The 18,078-nt window shown below is 46.7% G+C and overlaps 1 protein-coding gene across 1 annotated transcript in view; it reads left to right on the top strand.

Annotated features, from left to right (window-relative positions):
* ical1 (islet cell autoantigen 1-like) overlaps positions 1-18,078 on the top strand; it is a 77,940-nt gene that overhangs the window by 32,129 nt on the left and 27,733 nt on the right. Inside the window, exons 6-9 of the mRNA XM_084190510.1 lie at positions 3,632-3,830; positions 5,148-5,273; positions 6,926-7,024; positions 16,127-16,206. Coding sequence (XP_084046636.1) covers positions 3,632-3,830; positions 5,148-5,273; positions 6,926-7,024; positions 16,127-16,206 — 504 coding nt within the window. The remainder of the gene's footprint in view (positions 1-3,631; positions 3,831-5,147; positions 5,274-6,925; positions 7,025-16,126; positions 16,207-18,078) is intronic.

Genomic DNA, 18,078 nt, shown 5'->3' with positions numbered 1-18,078 from the left:
AGGTCAGAACCACCCCTAACCCTAACCCAAGGCCCTGTGTGCCTCGGCCCAGCAGAGGTCAGAACCACCCCTAACCCTAACCCAAGGCCCTGTGTTCCTCGGCCAAGCAGAGGTCAGAACCACCCCTAACCCTAACCCAAGGCCCTGTGTGCCTCGGCCCAGCAGAGGTCAGAACCACCCCTAACCCTAACCCAAGGCCCTGTGTGCCTCGGCCCAGCAGAGGTCAGAACCACCCCTAACCCTAACCCAGCAAGGCCCTGTGTGCCTCGGCCCAGCAGAGGTCAGAACCACCCCTAACCCTAACCCAAGGCCCTGTGTTCCTCGGCCAAGCAGAGGTCAGAACCACCCCTAACCCTAACCCAAGGCCCTGTGTTCCTCGGCCCAGCAGAGGTCAGAACCACCCCTAACCCTAACCCAAGGCCCTGTGTTCCTCGGCCCAGCAGAGGTCAGAACCACCCCTAACCCTAACCCAAGGCCCTGTGTGCCTCGGCCCAGCAGAGGTCAGAACCACCCCTAACCCTAACCCAAGGCCCTGTGTTCCTCGGCCAAGCAGAGGTCAGAACCACCCCTAACCCTAACCCAAGGCCCTGTGTGCCTCGGCCCAGCAGAGGTCAGAACCACCCCTAACCCTAACCCAAGGCCCTGTGTGCCTCGGCCCAGCAGAGGTCAGAACCACCCCTAACCCTAACCCAGCAAGGCCCTGTGTGCCTCGGCCCAGCAGAGGTCAGAACCACCCCTAACCCTAACCCAAGGCCCTGTGTTCCTCGGCCAAGCAGAGGTCAGAACCACCCCTAACCCTAACCCAAGGCCCTGTGTGCCTCGGCCCAGCAGAGGTCAGAACCACCCCTAACCCTAACCCAGCAAGGCCCTGTGTTCCTCGGCCAAGCAGAGGTCAGAACCACCCCTAACCCTAACCCAAGGCCCTGTGTTCCTCGGCCCAGCAGAGGTCAGAACCACCCCTAACCCTAACCCAAGGCCCTGTGTTCCTCGGCCAAGCAGAGGTCAGAACCACCCCTAACCCTAACCCAAGGCCCTGTGTGCCTCGGCCCAGCAGAGGTCAGAACCACCCCTAACCCTAACCCAAGGCCCTGTGTGCCTCGGCCCAGCAGAGGTCAGAACCACCCCTAACCCTAACCCAAGGCCCTGTGTTCCTCGGCCCAGCAGAGGTCAGAACCACCCCTAACCCTAACCCAAGGCCCTGTGTTCCTCGGCCCAGCAGAGGTCAGAACCACCCCTAACCCTAACCCAAGGCCCTGTGTTCCTCGGCCCAGCAGAGGTCAGAACCACCCCTAACCCCTAACTCTGGGCCAAACCCTAACCCTGTGCCCACCCCCAGAGTTAATACTGGATCTGCTATGTTAATACTAATGTTTATGTGTCAGACTGGTCCTGTGCCCACCCCCAGAGTTAATACTGGATCTGCTATGTTAATACTAATGTTTATGTGTCGGACTGGTCCTGTGCCCACCCCCAGAGTTAATACTGGATCTGCTATGTTAATACTAATGTTTATGTGTCGGACTGGTCCTGTGCCCACCCCCAGAGTTAATACTGGATCTGCTATGTTAATACTAATGTTTATGTGTCAGACTGGTCCTGTGCCCACCCCCAGAGTTAATACTGGATCTGCTATGTTAATACTAATGTTTATGTGTCGGACTGGTCCTGTGCCCACCCCCAGAGTTAATACTGGATCTGCTATGTTAATACTAATGTTTATGTGTCGGACTGGTCCTGTGCCCACCCCCAGAGTTAATACTGGATCTGCTATGTTAATACTAATGTTTATGTGTCAGGCTGGTCCTGTGCCCACCCCCAGAGTTAATACTGGATCTGCTATGTTAATACTAATGTTTATGTGTCGGACTGGTCCTGTGCCCCCAGAGTTAATACTGGATCTGCTATGTTAATACTAATGTTTATGTGTCGGACTGGTCCTGTGCCCAACCCCAGAGTTAATACTGGATCTGCTATGTTAATACTAATGTTTATGTGTCGGACTGGTCCTGTGCCCACCCCCAGAGTTAATACTGGATCTGCTATGTTAATACTAATGTTTATGTGTCAGTGGTCCTGTGCCCAACCCCAGAGTTAATACTGGATCTGCTATGTTAATACTAATGTTTATGTGTCGGACTGGTCCTGTGCCCAACCCCAGAGTTAATACTGGATCTGCTATGTTAATACTAATGTTTATGTGTCGGACTGGTCCTGTGCCCCCAGAGTTAATACTGGATCTGCTATGTTAATACTAATGTTTATGTGTCAGGCTGGTCCTGTGCCCCCCCCCAGAGTTAATACTGGATCTGCTATGTTAATACTAATGTTTATGTGTCGGACTGGTCCTGTGCCCACCCCCAGAGTTAATACTGGATCTGCTATGTTAATACTAATGTTTATGTGTCGGACTGGTCCTGTGCCCACCCCCAGAGTTAATACTGGATCTGCTATGTTAATACTAATGTTTATGTGTCGGACTGGTCCTGTGCCCACCCCCAGAGTTAATACTGGATCTGCTATGTTAATACTAATGTTTATGTGTCGGACTGGTCCTGTGCCCCCAGAGTTAATACTGGATCTGCTATGTTAATACTAATGTTTATGTGTCGGACTGGTCCTGTGCCCACCCCCAGAGTTAATACTGGATCTGCTATGTTAATACTAATGTTTATGTGTCGGACTGGTCCTGTGCCCACCCCCAGAGTTAATACTGGATCTGCTATGTTAATACTAATGTTTATGTGTCAGGCTGGTCCTGTGCCCACCCCCAGAGTTAATACTGGATCTGCTATGTTAATACAAATGTTTATGTGTCAGTGGTCCTGTGCCCACCCCCAGAGTTAATACTGGATCTGCTATGTTAATACTAATGTTTATGTGTCAGACTGGTCCTGTGCCCCCCCCCAGAGTTAATACTGGATCTGCTATGTTAATACTAATGTTTATGTGTCGGACTGGTCCTGTGCCCCCAGAGTTAATACTGGATCTGCTATGTTAATACTAATGTTTATGTGTCGGACTGGTCCTGTGCCCACCCCCAGAGTTAATACTGGATCTGCTATGTTAATACTAATGTTTATGTGTCAGGCTGGTCCTGTGCCCACCCCCAGAGTTAATACTGGATCTGCTATGTTAATACTAATGTTTATGTGTCGGACTGGTCCTGTGCCCCCAGAGTTAATACTGGATCTGCTATGTTAATACTAATGTTTATGTGTCGGACTGGTCCTGTGCCCCCAGAGTTAATACTGGATCTGCTATGTTAATACTAATGTTTATGTGTCGGACTGGTCCTGTGCCCACCCCCAGAGTTAATACTGGATCTGCTATGTTAATACTAATGTTTATGTGTCGGACTGGTCCTGTGCCCGCCCCCAGAGTTAATACTGGATCTGCTATGTTAATACTAATGTTTATGTGTCGGACTGGTCCTGTGCCCACCCCCAGAGTTAATACTGGATCTGCTATGTTAATACTAATGTTTATGTGTTGGACTGGTCCTGTGCCCACCCCCAGAGTTAATACTGGATCTGCTATGTTAATACTAATGTTTATGTGTCGGACTGGTCCTGTGCCCACCCCCAGAGTTAATACTGGATCTGCTATGTTAATACTAATGTTTATGTGTCAGACTGGTCCTGTGCCCAACCCTGCAGCGGATGGAGCAGGAAGTGGAGACGTTCCGGCGGCGTGCGATCGCTGACACGCTCCTGACCGTGACCCGGATGGAGAAATCCAGGACGGAATACCGTGGAGCGCTGCTCTGGATGAAGGATGTCTCTCAGGAACTGGACCCTGACACCTTTAAACAACTGGAGAAGTTCCGCAAGGTGTGTCTGTTAACCCGGTGTCTGGGGCCCACCAGGTGTGTGTCTGTTAACCCGGTGTCTGTGGCCCACCAGGTGTGTGTCTGTTAACCCGGTGTCTGGGGCCCACCAGGTGTGTGTCTGTTAACCCGGTGTCTGGGGCCCACCAGGTGTGCGTCTGTTAACCCGGTGTCTGGGGCCCACCAGGTGTGTGTCTGTTAACCCGGTGTCTGTGGCCCACCAGGTGTGTGTCTGTTAACCCGGTGTCTGTGGCCCACCAGGTGTGTGTCTGTTAACCCGGTGTCTGTGGCCCACCAGGTGTGTGTCTGTTAACCCGGTGTCTGGGGCCCACCAGGTGTGTGTCTGTTAACCCGGTGTCTGGGGCCCACCAGGTGTGCGTCTGTTAACCCGGTGTCTGGGGCCCACCAGGTGTGTGTCTGTTAACCCGGTGTCTGTGGCCCACCAGGTGTGTGTCTGTTAACCCGGTGTCTGTGGCCCACCAGGTGTGTGTCTGTTAACCCGGTGTCTGTGGCCCACCAGGTGTGTGTCTGTTAACCCGGTGTCTGGGGCCCACCAGGTGTGCGTCTGTTAACCCGGTGTCTGTGGCCCACCAGGTGTGTGTCTGTTAACCCGGTGTCTGGGGCCCACCAGGTGTGTGTCTGTTAACCTGGTGTCTGGGGCCCACCAGGTGTGTGTCTGTTAACCCGGTGTCTGTGGCCCACCAGGTGTGTGTCTGTTAACCCGGTGTCTGGGGCCCACCAGGTGTGTGTCTGTTAACCCGGTGTCTGTGGCCCACCAGGTGTGTGTCTGTTAACCCGGTGTCTGTGGCCCACCAGGTGTGTGTCTGTTAACCCGGTGTCTGTGGCCCACCAGGTGTGTGTCTGTTAACCCGGTGTCTGTGGCCCACCAGGTGTGTGTCTGTTAACCCGGTGTCTGTGGCCCACCAGGTGTGTGTCTGTTAACCCGGTGTATGTGGCCCACCAAGTGCAGTGTGTGTGTGTTTGAATGTGTGTGTGTGTGTGTTTGAATGTGTGTGTGTGTTTGAATGTGTGTGTTTGTATGTGTTTGTGTGTGAGTGTTTGAATGTGTTTGAATGTCTGTGTGTGTGTGTGTGTTAACCCTGTTTGTGTGTGTGTGTGTGTGTGTGTTAACCCTGTGTGTGTGTGTGTGTGTGTTAACCCTGTTTGTGTGTGTGTGTGTGTGTGTGTTAACCCTGTGTGTGTGTGTGTGTGTGTGTGTGTTAACCCTGTGTGTGTGTGTGTGTGTGTGTGTGTGTGAGTGTTTGAATGTGTTTGAATGTCTGTGTGTGTGTGTGTGTTAACCCTGTGTGTGGTCCTCCAGGTACAGTCCCAGGTCAGAGGGTCGAAGGAGCAGTTTGAGAAGCTGAAGAACGATGTGTGTCAGAAGGTTGACATGCTGGGAGCCTCCCGTTGTAACATGCTGTCTCACTCCCTCTGCACATACCAGGTCTGTCTGTCTGTCTCACTCCCTCTGCACATACCAGGTCTGTCTGTCTCACTCTCTCTGTTCTACCAGGTCTGTCTGTCTGTCTCACTCCCTCTGTTCTACCAGGTCTGTCTGTCTGTCTCACTCCCTCTGCACATACCAGGTCTGTCTGTCTGTCTCACTCCCTCTGTTCTACCAGGTCTGTCTGTCTGTCTCACTCCCTCTGCACATACCAGGTCTGTCTGTCTGTCTCACTCCCTCTGCACATACCAGGTCTGTCTGTCTGTCTGTCTCACTCCCTCTGCACATACCAGGTCTGTCTGTCTGTCTGTCTCACTCCCTCTGTTCTACCAGGTCTGTCTGTCTGTCTGTCTCACTCCCTCTGTTCTACCAGGTCTGTCTGTCTGTCTCACTCCCTCTGCACATACCAGGTCTGTCTCACTCCCTCTGTTCTACCAGGTCTGTCTGTCTGTCTGTCTCACTCCCTCTGTTCTACCAGGTCTGTCTGTCTGTCTGTCTCACTCCCTCTGTTCTACCAGGTCTGTCTGTCTGTCTCACTCCCTCTGTTCTACCAGGTCTGTCTGTCTGTCTGTCTCACTCCCTCTGTTCTACCAGGTCTGTCTGTCTGTCTCACTCCCTCTGTTCTACCAGGTCTGTCTGTCTGTCTGTCTCACTCCCTCTGTTCTACCAGGTCTGTCTGTCTGTCTGTCTGTCTGTCTCACTCCCTCTGTTCTACCAGGTCTGTCTGTCTGTCTCACTCCCTCTGTTCTACCAGGTCTGTCTGTCTGTCTCACTCCCTCTGTTCTACCAGGTCTGTCTGTCTGTCTCCCTCCCTCTGTTCTACCAGGTCTGTCTGTCTGTCTCACTCCCTCTGTTCTACCAGGTCTGTCTCACTCCCTCTGTTCTACCAGGTCTGTCTGTCTGTCTCACTCCCTCTGTTCTACCAGGTCTGTCTGTCTGTCTGTCTGTCTCACTCCCTCTGTTCTACCAGGTCTGTCTGTCTGTCTGTCTCACTCCCTCTGTTCTACCAGGTCTGTCTGTCTGTCTGTCTCACTCCCTCTGTTCTACCAGGTCTGTCTGTCTGTCTCACTCCCTCTGTTCTACCAGGTCTATCTGTCTGTCTCACTCCCTCTGTTCTACCAGGTCTATCTGTCTGTCTCACTCCCTCTGTTCTACCAGGTCTGTCTGTCTGTCTCACTCCCTCTGTTCTACCAGGTCTGTCTGTCTCACTCCCTCTGTTCTACCAGGTCTGTCTGTCTGTCTGTCTCACTCCCTCTGTTCTACCAGGTCTGTCTGTCTCACTCCCTCTGTTCTACCAGGTCTGTCTGTCTGTCTGTCTCACTCCCTCTGTTCTACCAGGTCTGTCTGTCTCACTCCCTCTGTTCTACCAGGTCTGTCTGTCTCACTCCCTCTGTTCTACCAGGTCTGTCTGTCTGTCTCACTCCCTCTGTTCTACCAGGTCTGTCTGTCTGTCTGTCTCACTCCCTCTGTTCTACCAGGTCTGTCTGTCTCACTCCCTCTGTTCTACCAGGTCTGTCTGTCTGTCTGTCTCACTCCCTCTGTTCTACCAGGTCTGTGTGTGTCTTTGCATAGTAGCGGTCGATGTGTGTTTTAAAGCAGGATCGTGTCTTTCCAGACCCTAACCCTAACCCTAACCCTAACCCTCTTTCCAGACCACCCTCCTCCAGTTCTGGGAGAGGACAGCCTATGTGATGAGTGGGATCCATGTGGCTTTTAAAGGCCTCGTCTCCTACCAGTTCACCACTCTCAAGGTACATACGTGTGGGACGGGCTGCATGTACATTACAAGTGTGTGTGTGTGTGTGTGTGTAACAGTAGATGGTGTGTGTGTAACAGTAGATGGTGTGTGTGTAACAGTAGATGGTGTGTGTGTGTAACAGTAGATGGTGTGTGTTGTAACAGTAGATGGTGTGTGTTGTAACAGTAGATGGTGTGTGTAACAGTAGATGGTGTGTGTAACAGTAGATGGTGTGTGTGTAACAGTAGATGGTGTGTGTGTGTAACAGTAGATGGTGTGTGTTGTAACAGTAGATGGTGTGTGTGTTGTAACAGTAGATGGTGTGTGTGTGTAACAGTAGATGGTGTGTGTTGTAACAGTAGATGGTGTGTGTGTAACAGTAGATGGTGTGTGTGTGTAACAGTAGATGGTGTGTGTGTAACAGTAGATGGTGTGTGTGTAACAGTAGATGGTGTGTGTAACAGTAGATGGTGTGTGTGTAACAGTAGATGGTGTGTGTAACAGTAGATGGTGTGTGTGTAACAGTAGATGGTGTGTGTGTGTAACAGTAGATGGTGTGTGTGTGTAACAGTAGATGGTGTGTGTTGTAACAGTAGATGGTGTGTGTGTAACAGTAGATGGTGTGTGTGTAACAGTAGATGGTGTGTGTAACAGTAGATGGTGTGTGTGTAACAGTAGATGGTGTGTGTGTGTAACAGTAGATGGTGTGTGTAACAGTAGATGGTGTGTGTTGTAACAGTAGATGGTGTGTGTGTAACAGTAGATGGTGTGTTGTAACAGTAGATGGTGTGTGTGACAGTAGATGGTGTGTGTGTAACAGTAGATGGTGTGTGTATCAGTAGATGGTGTGTGTTGTAACAGTAGATGGTGTGTGTTGTAACAGTAGATGGTGTGTGTTGTAACAGTAGATGGTGTGTTGTAACAGTAGATGGTGTGTGTTGTAACAGTAGATGGTGTGTTGTAACAGTAGATGGTGTGTGTGTAACAGTAGATGGTGTGTGTGTAACAGTAGATGGTGTGTGTTGTAACAGTAGATGGTGTGTGTTGTAACAGTAGATGGTGTGTGTTGTAACAGTAGATGGTGTGTTGTAACAGTAGATGGTGTGTGTTGTAACAGTAGATGGTGTGTTGTAACAGTAGATGGTGTGTGTTGTAACAGTAGATGGTGTGTGTTGTAACAGTAGATGGTGTGTGTTGTAACAGTAGATGGTGTGTGTTGTAACAGTAGATGGTGTGTGTTGTAACAGTAGATGGTGTGTGTTGTAACAGTAGATGGTGTGTTGTAACAGTAGATGGTGTGTGTTGTAACAGTAGATGGTGTGTTGTAACAGTAGATGGTGTGTGTGTAACAGTAGATGGTGTGTGTGTAACAGTAGATGGTGTGTGTTGTAACAGTAGATGGTGTGTGTTGTAACAGTAGATGGTGTGTGTTGTAACAGTAGATGGTGTGTGTTGTAACAGTAGATGGTGTGTGTTGTAACAGTAGATGGTGTGTGTTGTAACAGTAGATGGTGTGTGTGTGTAACAGTAGATGGTGTGTGTTGTAACAGTAGATGGTGTGTGTTGTAACAGTAGATGGTGTGTGTTGTAACAGTAGATGGTGTGTGTGTAACAGTAGATGGTGTGTGTAACAGTAGATGGTGTGTGTTGTAACAGTAGATGGTGTGTGTTGTAACAGTAGATGGTGTGTGTAACAGTAGATGGTGTGTGTTGTAACAGTAGATGGTGTGTGTGTAACAGTAGATGGTGTGTGTTGTAACAGTAGATGGTGTGTGTTGTAACAGTAGATGGTGTGTGTAACAGTAAATCGTGTGTGTTGTAACAGTAGATGGTGTGTGTAACAGTAGATGGTGTGTGTTGTAACAGTAGATGGTGTGTGTAACAGTAGATGGTGTGTGTTGTAACAGTAGATGGTGTGTTGTAACAGTAGATGGTGTGTGTAACAGTAGATGGTGTGTGTGTAACAGTAGATGGTGTGTGTTGTAACAGTAGATGGTGTGTGTTGTAACAGTAGATGGTGTGTGTTGTTACAGTAGATGGTGTGTGTGTAACAGTAGATGGTGTGTGTAACAGTAGATGGTGTGTGTTGTAACAGTAGATGGTGTGTGTGTGTAACAGTAGATGGTGTGTGTTGTAACAGTAGATGGTGTGTGTAACAGTAGATGGTGTGTGTTGTAACAGTAGATGGTGTGTGTTGTAACAGTAGATGGTGTGTGTAACAGTAGATGGTGTGTGTTGTAACAGTAGATGGTGTGTGTGTAACAGTAGATGGTGTGTGTTGTAACAGTAGATGGTGTGTGTAACAGTAGATGGTGTGTGTGTGTAACAGTAGGTGGTGTGTGTAACAGTAGATGGTGTGTGTGTGTAACAGTAGATGGTGTGTGTGTGTGTAACAGTAGATGGTGTGTGTTGTAACAGTAGATGGTGTGTGTAACAGTAGATGGTGTGTGTTGTAACAGTAGATGGTGTGTGTGTAACAGTAGATGGTGTGTGTTGTAACAGTAGATGGTGTGTGTTGTAACAGTAGATGGTGTGTGTGTGTAACAGTAGATGGTGTGTGTAACAGTAGATGGTGTGTGTAACAGTAGATGGTGTGTGTTGTAACAGTAGATGGTGTGTGTTGTAACAGTAGATGGTGTGTGTGTTGTAACAGTAGATGGTGTGTGTGTAACAGTAGATGGTGTGTGTTGTAACAGTAGATGGTGTGTGTAACAGTAGATGGTGTGTGTGTGTAACAGTAGATGGTGTGTGTAACAGTAGATGATGTGTGTGTATCAGTAGATGGTGTGTGTTGTAACAGTAGATGGTGTGTGTGTTGTAACAGTAGATGGTGTGTGTAACAGTAGATGGTGTGTGTATCAGTAGATGGTGTGTGTAACAGTAGATGGTGTGTGTGTAACAGTAGATGGTGTGTGTTGTAACAGTAGATGGTGTGTGTAACAGTAGATGGTGTGTGTGTAACAGTAGATGGTGTGTGTAACAGTAGATGGTGTGTGTTGTAACAGTAGATGGTGTGTGTAACAGTAGATGGTGTGTGTGTGTAACAGTAGATGGTGTGTGTAACAGTAGATGATGTGTGTGTATCAGTAGATGGTGTGTGTTGTAACAGTAGATGGTGTGTGTGTTGTAACAGTAGATGGTGTGTGTAACAGTAGATGGTGTGTGTATCAGTAGATGGTGTGTGTAACAGTAGATGGTGTGTGTGTAACAGTAGATGGTGTGTGTTGTAACAGTAGATGGTGTGTGTAACAGTAGATGGTGTGTGTGTAACAGTAGATGGTGTGTGTAACAGTAGATGGTGTGTGTAACAGTAGATGGTGTGTGTTGTAACAGTAGATGGTGTGTGTTGTAACAGTAGATGGTGTGTGTGTAACAGTAGATGGTGTGTGTAACAGTAGATGGTGTGTGTAACAGTAGATGGTGTGTGTGTAACAGTAGATGGTGTGTGTGTAACAGTAGATGGTGTGTGTTGTAACAGTAGATGGTGTGTGTAACAGTAGATGGTGTGTGTTGTAACAGTAGATGGTGTGTGTGTAACAGTAGATGGTGTGTGTAACAGTAGATGGTGTGTGTTGTAACAGTAGATGGTGTGTGTGTATCAGTAGATGGTGTGTGTGTATCAGTAGATGGTGTGTGTTGTAACAGTAGATGGTGTGTGTAACAGTAGATGGTGTGTGTGTAACAGTAGATGGTGTGTGTAACAGTAGATGGTGTGTGTAACAGTAGATGGTGTGTGTTGTAACAGTAGATGGTGTGTGTTGTAACAGTAGATGGTGTGTGTGTAACAGTAGATGGTGTGTGTAACAGTAGATGGTGTGTTGTAACAGTAGATGGTGTGTGTGTAACAGTAGATGGTGTGTGTGTAACAGTAGATGGTGTGTGTTGTAACAGTAGATGGTGTGTGTTGTAACAGTAGATGGTGTGTGTTGTAACAGTAGATGGTGTGTGTTGTAACAGTAGATGGTGTGTGTGTAACAGTAGATGGTGTGTGTGTAACAGTAGATGGTGTGTGTGTAACAGTAGATGGTGTGTGTAACAGTAGATGGTGTGTGTGTAACAGTAGATGGTGTGTGTAACAGTAGATGGTGTGTGTTGTAACAGTAGATGGTGTGTGTAACAGTAGATGGTGTGTGTAACAGTAGATGGTGTGTGTAACAGTAGATGGTGTGTGTAACAGTAGATGGTGTGTGTGTAACAGTAGATGGTGTGTGTTGTAACAGTAGATGGTGTGTGTAACAGTAGATGGTGTGTGTAACAGTAGATGGTGTGTGTAACAGTAGATGGTGTGTGTTGTAACAGTAGATGGTGTGTGTTGTAACAGTAGATGGTGTGTGTAACAGTAGATGGTGTGTGTTGTAACAGTAGATGGTGTGTGTAACAGTAGATGGTGTGTGTTGTAACAGTAGATGGTGTGTGTTGTAACAGTAGATGGTGTGTGTAACAGTAGATGGTGTGTGTTGTAACAGTAGATGGTGTGTGTGTAACAGTAGATGGTGTGTGTTGTAACAGTAGATGGTGTGTGTGTAACAGTAGATGGTGTGTGTGTAACAGTAGATGGTGTGTGTGTAACAGTAGATGGTGTGTGTTGTAACAGTAGATGGTGTGTGTAACAGTAGATGGTGTGTGTTGTAACAGTAGATGGTGTGTGTTGTAACAGTAGATGGTGTGTGTGTAACAGTAGATGGTGTGTGTAACAGTAGATGGTGTGTGTGTAACAGTAGATGGTGTGTGTTGTAACAGTAGATGGTGTGTGTTGTAACAGTAGATAGTGTGTGTAACAGTAGATGGTGTGTGTGTAACAGTAGATGGTGTGTGTTGTAACAGTAGATGGTGTGTGTAACAGTAGATGGTGTGTGTAACAGTAGATGGTGTGTGTAACAGTAGATGGTGTGTGTTGTAACAGTAGATGGTGTGTGTGTAACAGTAGATGGTGTGTGTGTAACAGTAGATGGTGTGTGTAACAGTAGATGGTGTGTGTAACAGTAGATGGTGTGTGTTGTAACAGTAGATGGTGTGTGTAACAGTAGATGGTGTGTGTATCAGTAGATGGTGTGTGTTGTAACAGTAGATGGTGTGTGTTGTAACAGTAGATGGTGTGTGTTGTAACAGTAGATGGTGTGTGTTGTAACAGTAGATGGTGTGTGTAACAGTAGATGGTGTGTGTAACAGTAGATGGTGTGTGTGTAACAGTAGATGGTGTGTTGTAACAGTAGATGGTGTGTGTGTAACAGTAGATGGTGTGTTGTAACAGTAGATGGTGTGTGTGTAACAGTAGATGGTGTGTTGTAACAGTAGATGGTGTGTTGTAACAGTAGATGGTGTGTGTAACAGTAGATGGTGTGTGTTGTAACAGTAGATGGTGTGTTGTAACAGTAGATGGTGTGTGTAACAGTAGATGGTGTGTGTGTAACAGTGTGTTGTAACAGTAGATGGTGTGTGTTGTAACAGTAGATGGTGTGTGTGTAACAGTAGATGGTGTGTTGTAACAGTAGATGGTGTGTGTGTAACAGTAGATGGTGTGTGTGTAACAGTAGATGGTGTGTGTGTAACAGTAGATGGTGTGTGTTGTATCAGTAGATGGTGTGTGTTGTAACAGTAGATGGTGTGTGTGTAACAGTAGATGGTGTGTGTGTAACAGTAGATGGTGTGTGTGTAACAGTAGATGGTGTGTGTTGTAACAGTAGATGGTGTGTGTGTAACAGTAGATGGTGTGTGTTGTAACAGTAGATGGTGTGTGTGTGTAACAGTAGATGGTGTGTGTTGTAACAGTAGATGGTGTGTGTGTAACAGTAGATGGTGTGTGTGTGTGTGTGTGTAACAGTAGATGGTGTGTGTTGTAACAGTAGATGGTGTGCTGTAACAGTAGATGGTGTGTGTTGTAACAGTAGATGGTGTGTGTTGTAACAGTAGATGGTGTGTGTAACAGTAGATGGTGTGTGTGTGTGTAACAGTAGATGGTGTGTGTAACAGTAGATGGTGTGTGCTGTAACAGTAGATGGTGTGTGTAACAGTAGATGGTGTGTGTTGTAACAGTAGATGGTGTGTGTAACAGTAGATGGTGTGTGTTGTAACAGTAGATGGTGTGTGTGTAACAGTAGATGGTGTGTGTGTAACAGTAGATGGTGTGTGTAACAGTAGATGGTGTGTGTGTGTAACAGTAGATGGTGTGTGTTGTAACAGTAGATGGTGTGTGTGTGTAACAGTAGATGGTGTGTGTTGTAACAGTAGATGGTGTGTGTTGTAACAGTAGATGGTGTGTGTTGTAACAGTAGATGGTGTGTGTAACAGTAGATGGTGTGTGTGTGTAACAGTAGATGGTGTGTGTGTGTAACTGTAGATGGTGTGTGTGTAACAGTAGATGGTGTGTGTGTGTAACAGTAGATGGTGTGTGTGTAACAGTAGATGGTGTGTGTGTGTAACAGTAGATGGTGTGTGTGTTGTAACAGTAGATGGTGTGTGTTGTAACAGTAGATGGTGTGTGTTGTAACAGTAGATGGTGTGTGTTGTAACAGTAGATGGTGTGTGTTGTAACAGTAGATGGTGTGTGTTGTAACAGTAGATGGTGTGTGTAACAGTAGATGGTGTGTGTGTAACAGTAGATGGTGTGTGTTGTAACAGTAGATGGTGTGTGTTGTAACAGTAGATGGTGTGTGTTGTAACAGTAGATGGTGTGTGTGTAACAGTAGATGGTGTGTGTAACAGTAGATGGTGTGTGTAACAGTAGATGGTGTGTGTTGTAACAGTAGATGGTGTGTGTTGTAACAGTAGATGGTGTGTGTTGTAACAGTAGATGGTGTGTTGTAACAGTAGATGGTGTGTGTGTAACAGTAGATGGTGTGTGTGTAACAGTAGATGGTGTGTGTTGTAACAGTAGATGGTGTGTGTTGTAACAGTAGATGGTGTGTGTTGTAACAGTAGATGGTGTGTGTTGTAACAGTAGATGGTGTGTGTTGTAACAGTAGATGGTGTGTGTTGTAACAGTAGATGGTGTGTGTGTGTAACAGTAGATGGTGTGTGTTGTAACAGTAGATGGTGTGTGTTGTAACAGTAGATGGTGTGTGTTGTAACAGTAGATGGTGTGTGTGTAACAGTAGATGGTGTGTGTAACAGTAGATGGTGTGTGTTGTAACAGTAGATGGTGTGTGTTGTAACAGTAGATGGTGTGTGTAACAGTAGATGGTGTGTGTTGTAACAGTAGATGGTGTGTGTGTAACAGTAGATGGTGTGTGTTGTAACAGTAGATGGTGTGTGTTGTAACAGTAGATGGTGTGTGTAACAGTAAATCGTGTGTGTTGTAACAGTAGATGGTGTGTGTAACAGTAGATGGTGTGTGTTGTAACAGTAGATGGTGTGTGTAACAGTAGATGGTGTATGTTGTAACAGTAGATGGTGTGTGTAACAGTAGATGGTGTGTGTTGTAACAGTAGATGGTGTGTGTTGTAACAGTAGATGGTGTGTTGTAACAGTAGATGGTGTGTGTAACAGTAGATGGTGTGTGTGTAACAGTAGATGGTGTGTGTTGTAACAGTAGATGGTGTGTGTTGTAACAGTAGATGGTGTGTGTTGTTACAGTAGATGGTGTGTGTGTAACAGTAGATGGTGTGTGTAACAGTAGATGGTGTGTGTTGTAACAGTAGATGGTGTGTGTGTGTAACAGTAGATGGTGTGTGTTGTAACAGTAGATGGTGTGTGTAACAGTAGATGGTGTGTGTTGTAACAGTAGATGGTGTGTGTTGTAACAGTAGATGGTGTGTGTAACAGTAGATGGTGTGTGTTGTAACAGTAGATGGTGTGTGTGTAACAGTAGATGGTGTGTGTTGTAACAGTAGATGGTGTGTGTAACAGTAGATGGTGTGTGTGTGTAACAGTAGGTGGTGTGTGTAACAGTAGATGGTGTGTGTGTGTAACAGTAGATGGTGTGTGTGTGTGTAACAGTAGATGGTGTGTGTTGTAACAGTAGATGGTGTGTGTAACAGTAGATGGTGTGTGTTGTAACAGTAGATGGTGTGTGTGTAACAGTAGATGGTGTGTGTTGTAACAGTAGATGGTGTGTGTTGTAACAGTAGATGGTGTGTGTGTGTAACAGTAGATGGTGTGTGTAACAGTAGATGGTGTGTGTAACAGTAGATGGTGTGTGTTGTAACAGTAGATGGTGTGTGTTGTAACAGTAGATGGTGTGTGTTGTAACAGTAGATGGTGTGTGTAACAGTAGATGGTGTGTGTTGTAACAGTAGATGGTGTGTGTTGTAACAGTAGATGGTGTGTGTTGTAACAGTAGATGGTGTGTGTTGTAACAGTAGATGGTGTGTGTGTAACAGTAGATGGTGTGTGTTGTAACAGTAGATGGTGTGTGTTGTAACAGTAGATGGTGTGTGTGTAACAGTAGATGGTGTGTGTTGTAACAGTAGATGGTGTGTGTGTGTAACAGTAGATGGTGTGTGTGTAACAGTATATGGTGTGTGTTGTAACAGTAGATGGTGTGTGTAACAGTAGATGGTGTGTGTTGTAACAGTAGATGGTGTGTGTTGTAACAGTAGATGGTGTGTGTAACAGTAGATGGTGTGTGTGTAACAGTAGATGGTGTGTGTGTAACAGTAGATGGTGTGTGTTGTAACAGTAGATGGTGTGTGTTGTAACAGTAGATGGTGTGTGTGTAACAGTAGATGGTGTGTGTGTAACAGTAGATGGTGTGTGTGTGTAACAGTAGATGGTGTGTGTGTAACAGTAGATGGTGTGTGTTGTAACAGTAGATGGTGTGTGTGTAACAGTAGATGGTGTGTGTGTAACAGTAGATGGTGTGTGTAACAGTAGATGGTGTGTGTGTAACAGTAGATGGTGTGTGTTGTAACAGTAGATGGTGTGTGTGTAACAGTAGATGGTGTGTGTGTAACAGTAGATGGTGTGTGTTGTAACAGTAGATGGTGTGTGTAACAGTAGATGGTGTGTGTGTAACAGTAGATGGTGTGTGTAACAGTAGATGGTGTGTTGTAACAGTAGATGGTGTGTGTAACAGTAGATGGTGTGTTATAACAGTAGATGGTGTGTGTAACAGTAGATGGTGTGTGTGTAACAGTAGATGGTGTGTGTTGTAACAGTAGATGGTGTGTGTTGTCAGGACCTCCGGGACCCTCTGGAGCAGCTGACAGATGTAGAGAACCAGGACCATAACAAAGAGGATGCCATACAGAGTATCAGGTGAGAACACCCACACCAAGCAAATTAATTACTTAAAAATCATACAATGTGATTTTTTGGATTTTTGTTTTAGATTCCGTCTCTCACAGTTGAAGTGTACCTATGATAAAAAATTACAGACCTCTACATGCTTTGTAAGTAGGATAACCTGCAAAATCGGCAGTGTATCAAATACTTGTTCTCCCCACTGTAGTGAGCTCCAAAAGTATTGGGACAGTGCTCCAGTGCTTTGTAGTATAGAGACAAAACAAAATAAATATGTTTCACTGTCCCAATACTTTTGGAGATCACTGTATGTCTTCATTAAACAGGAGGCCTGTGTAAGGGCCTTCTTCCAGGGAGGGAGACTGTAGATGGTATCTCTTCTCTAGTGCTGTAGGACTAGTCTCTTCCAGGGAGGGAGACTGGACTGTAGATGGTACCTGTTCTCTCTAGTGCTGTAGGACTAGTCTCTTCCAGGGAGGGAGACTGGACTGTAGATGGTACCTCTTCTCTCTAGTGCTGTAGAACTAGTCTCTTCCAGGGAGGGAGACTGTAGATGGTACCTCTTCTCTCTAGTGCTGTAGGACTAGTCTCTTCCAGGGAGGGAGACTGTAGATGGTACCTCTTCTCTAGTGCTGTAGGACTAGTCTCTTCCAGGGAGGGAGACTGGACTGTAGATGGTACCTCTTCTCTAGTGCTGTAGGACTAGTCTCTTCCAGGGAGGGAGACTGGACTGTAGATGGTACCTCTTCACTAGTGCTGTAGGACTAGTCTCTTCCAGGGAGGGAGACTGGACTGTAGATGGTACCTCTTCTCTAGTGCTGTAGGACTAGTCTCTTCCAGGGAGGGAGCCTGTAGATGGTACCTCTTCTCTCTAGTGCTGTAGGACTAGTCTCTTCCAGGGAGGGAGACTGGACTGTAGATGGTACCTCTTCTCTCTAGTGCTGTAGGACTAGTCTCTTCCAGGGAGGGAGACTGGACTGTAGATGGTACCTCTTCTCTCTAGTGCTGTAGGACTAGTCTCTTCCAGGGAGGGAGACTGTAGATGGTACCTCTTCTCTAGTGCTGTAGGACTAGTCTCTTCCAGGGAGGGAGACTGTAGATGGTACCTCTTCTCTAGTGCTGTAGGACTAGTCTCTTCCAGGGAGGGAGACTGGACTGTAGATGGTACCTCTTCTCTCTAGTGCTGTAGGACTAGTCTCTTCCAGGGAGGGAGACTGTAGATGGTACCTCTTCTCTAGTGCTGTAGGACTAGTCTCTTCCAGGGAGGGAGACTGGACTGTAGATGGTACCTCTTCTCTCTAGTGCTGTAGGACTAGTCTCTTCCAGGGAGGGAGACTGGACTGTAGATGGTACCTCTTCTCTAGTGCTGTAGGACTAGTCTCTTCCAGGGAGGGAGACTGGACTGTAGATGGTACCTCTTCTCTAGTGCTGTAGGACTAGTCTCTTCCAGGGAGGGAGACTGGACTGTAGATGGTACCTCTTCTCTCTAGTGCTGTAGGACTAGTCTCTTCCAGGGAGGGAGACTGGACTGTAGATGGTACCTCTTCTCTCTAGTGCTGTAGGACTAGTCTCTTCCAGGGAGGGAGACTGGACTGTAGATGGTACCTCTTCTCTAGTGCTGTAGGACTAGTCTCTTCCAGGGAGGGAGACTGTAGATGGTACCTCTTCTCTAGTGCTGTAGGACTAGTCTCTTCCAGGGAGGGAGACTGTAGATGGTACCTCTTCTCTCTAGTGCTGTAGGACTAGTCTCTTCCAGGGAGGGAGACTGTAGATGGTATCTCTTCTCTAGTGCTGTAGGACTAGTCTCTTCCAGGGAGGGAGACTGTAGATGGTACCTCTTCTCTAGTGCTGTAGGACTAGTCTCTTCCAGGGAGGGAGACTGGACTG

This window comes from Coregonus lavaretus (assembly GCF_964263955.1).
Source record: "Coregonus lavaretus genome assembly, contig: HAP1_SCAFFOLD_527, whole genome shotgun sequence".
In the NCBI taxonomy this organism is placed as follows: domain Eukaryota; kingdom Metazoa; phylum Chordata; class Actinopteri; order Salmoniformes; family Salmonidae; genus Coregonus; species Coregonus lavaretus.
This window is presented reverse-complemented; position numbering and strand designations above follow the sequence as displayed.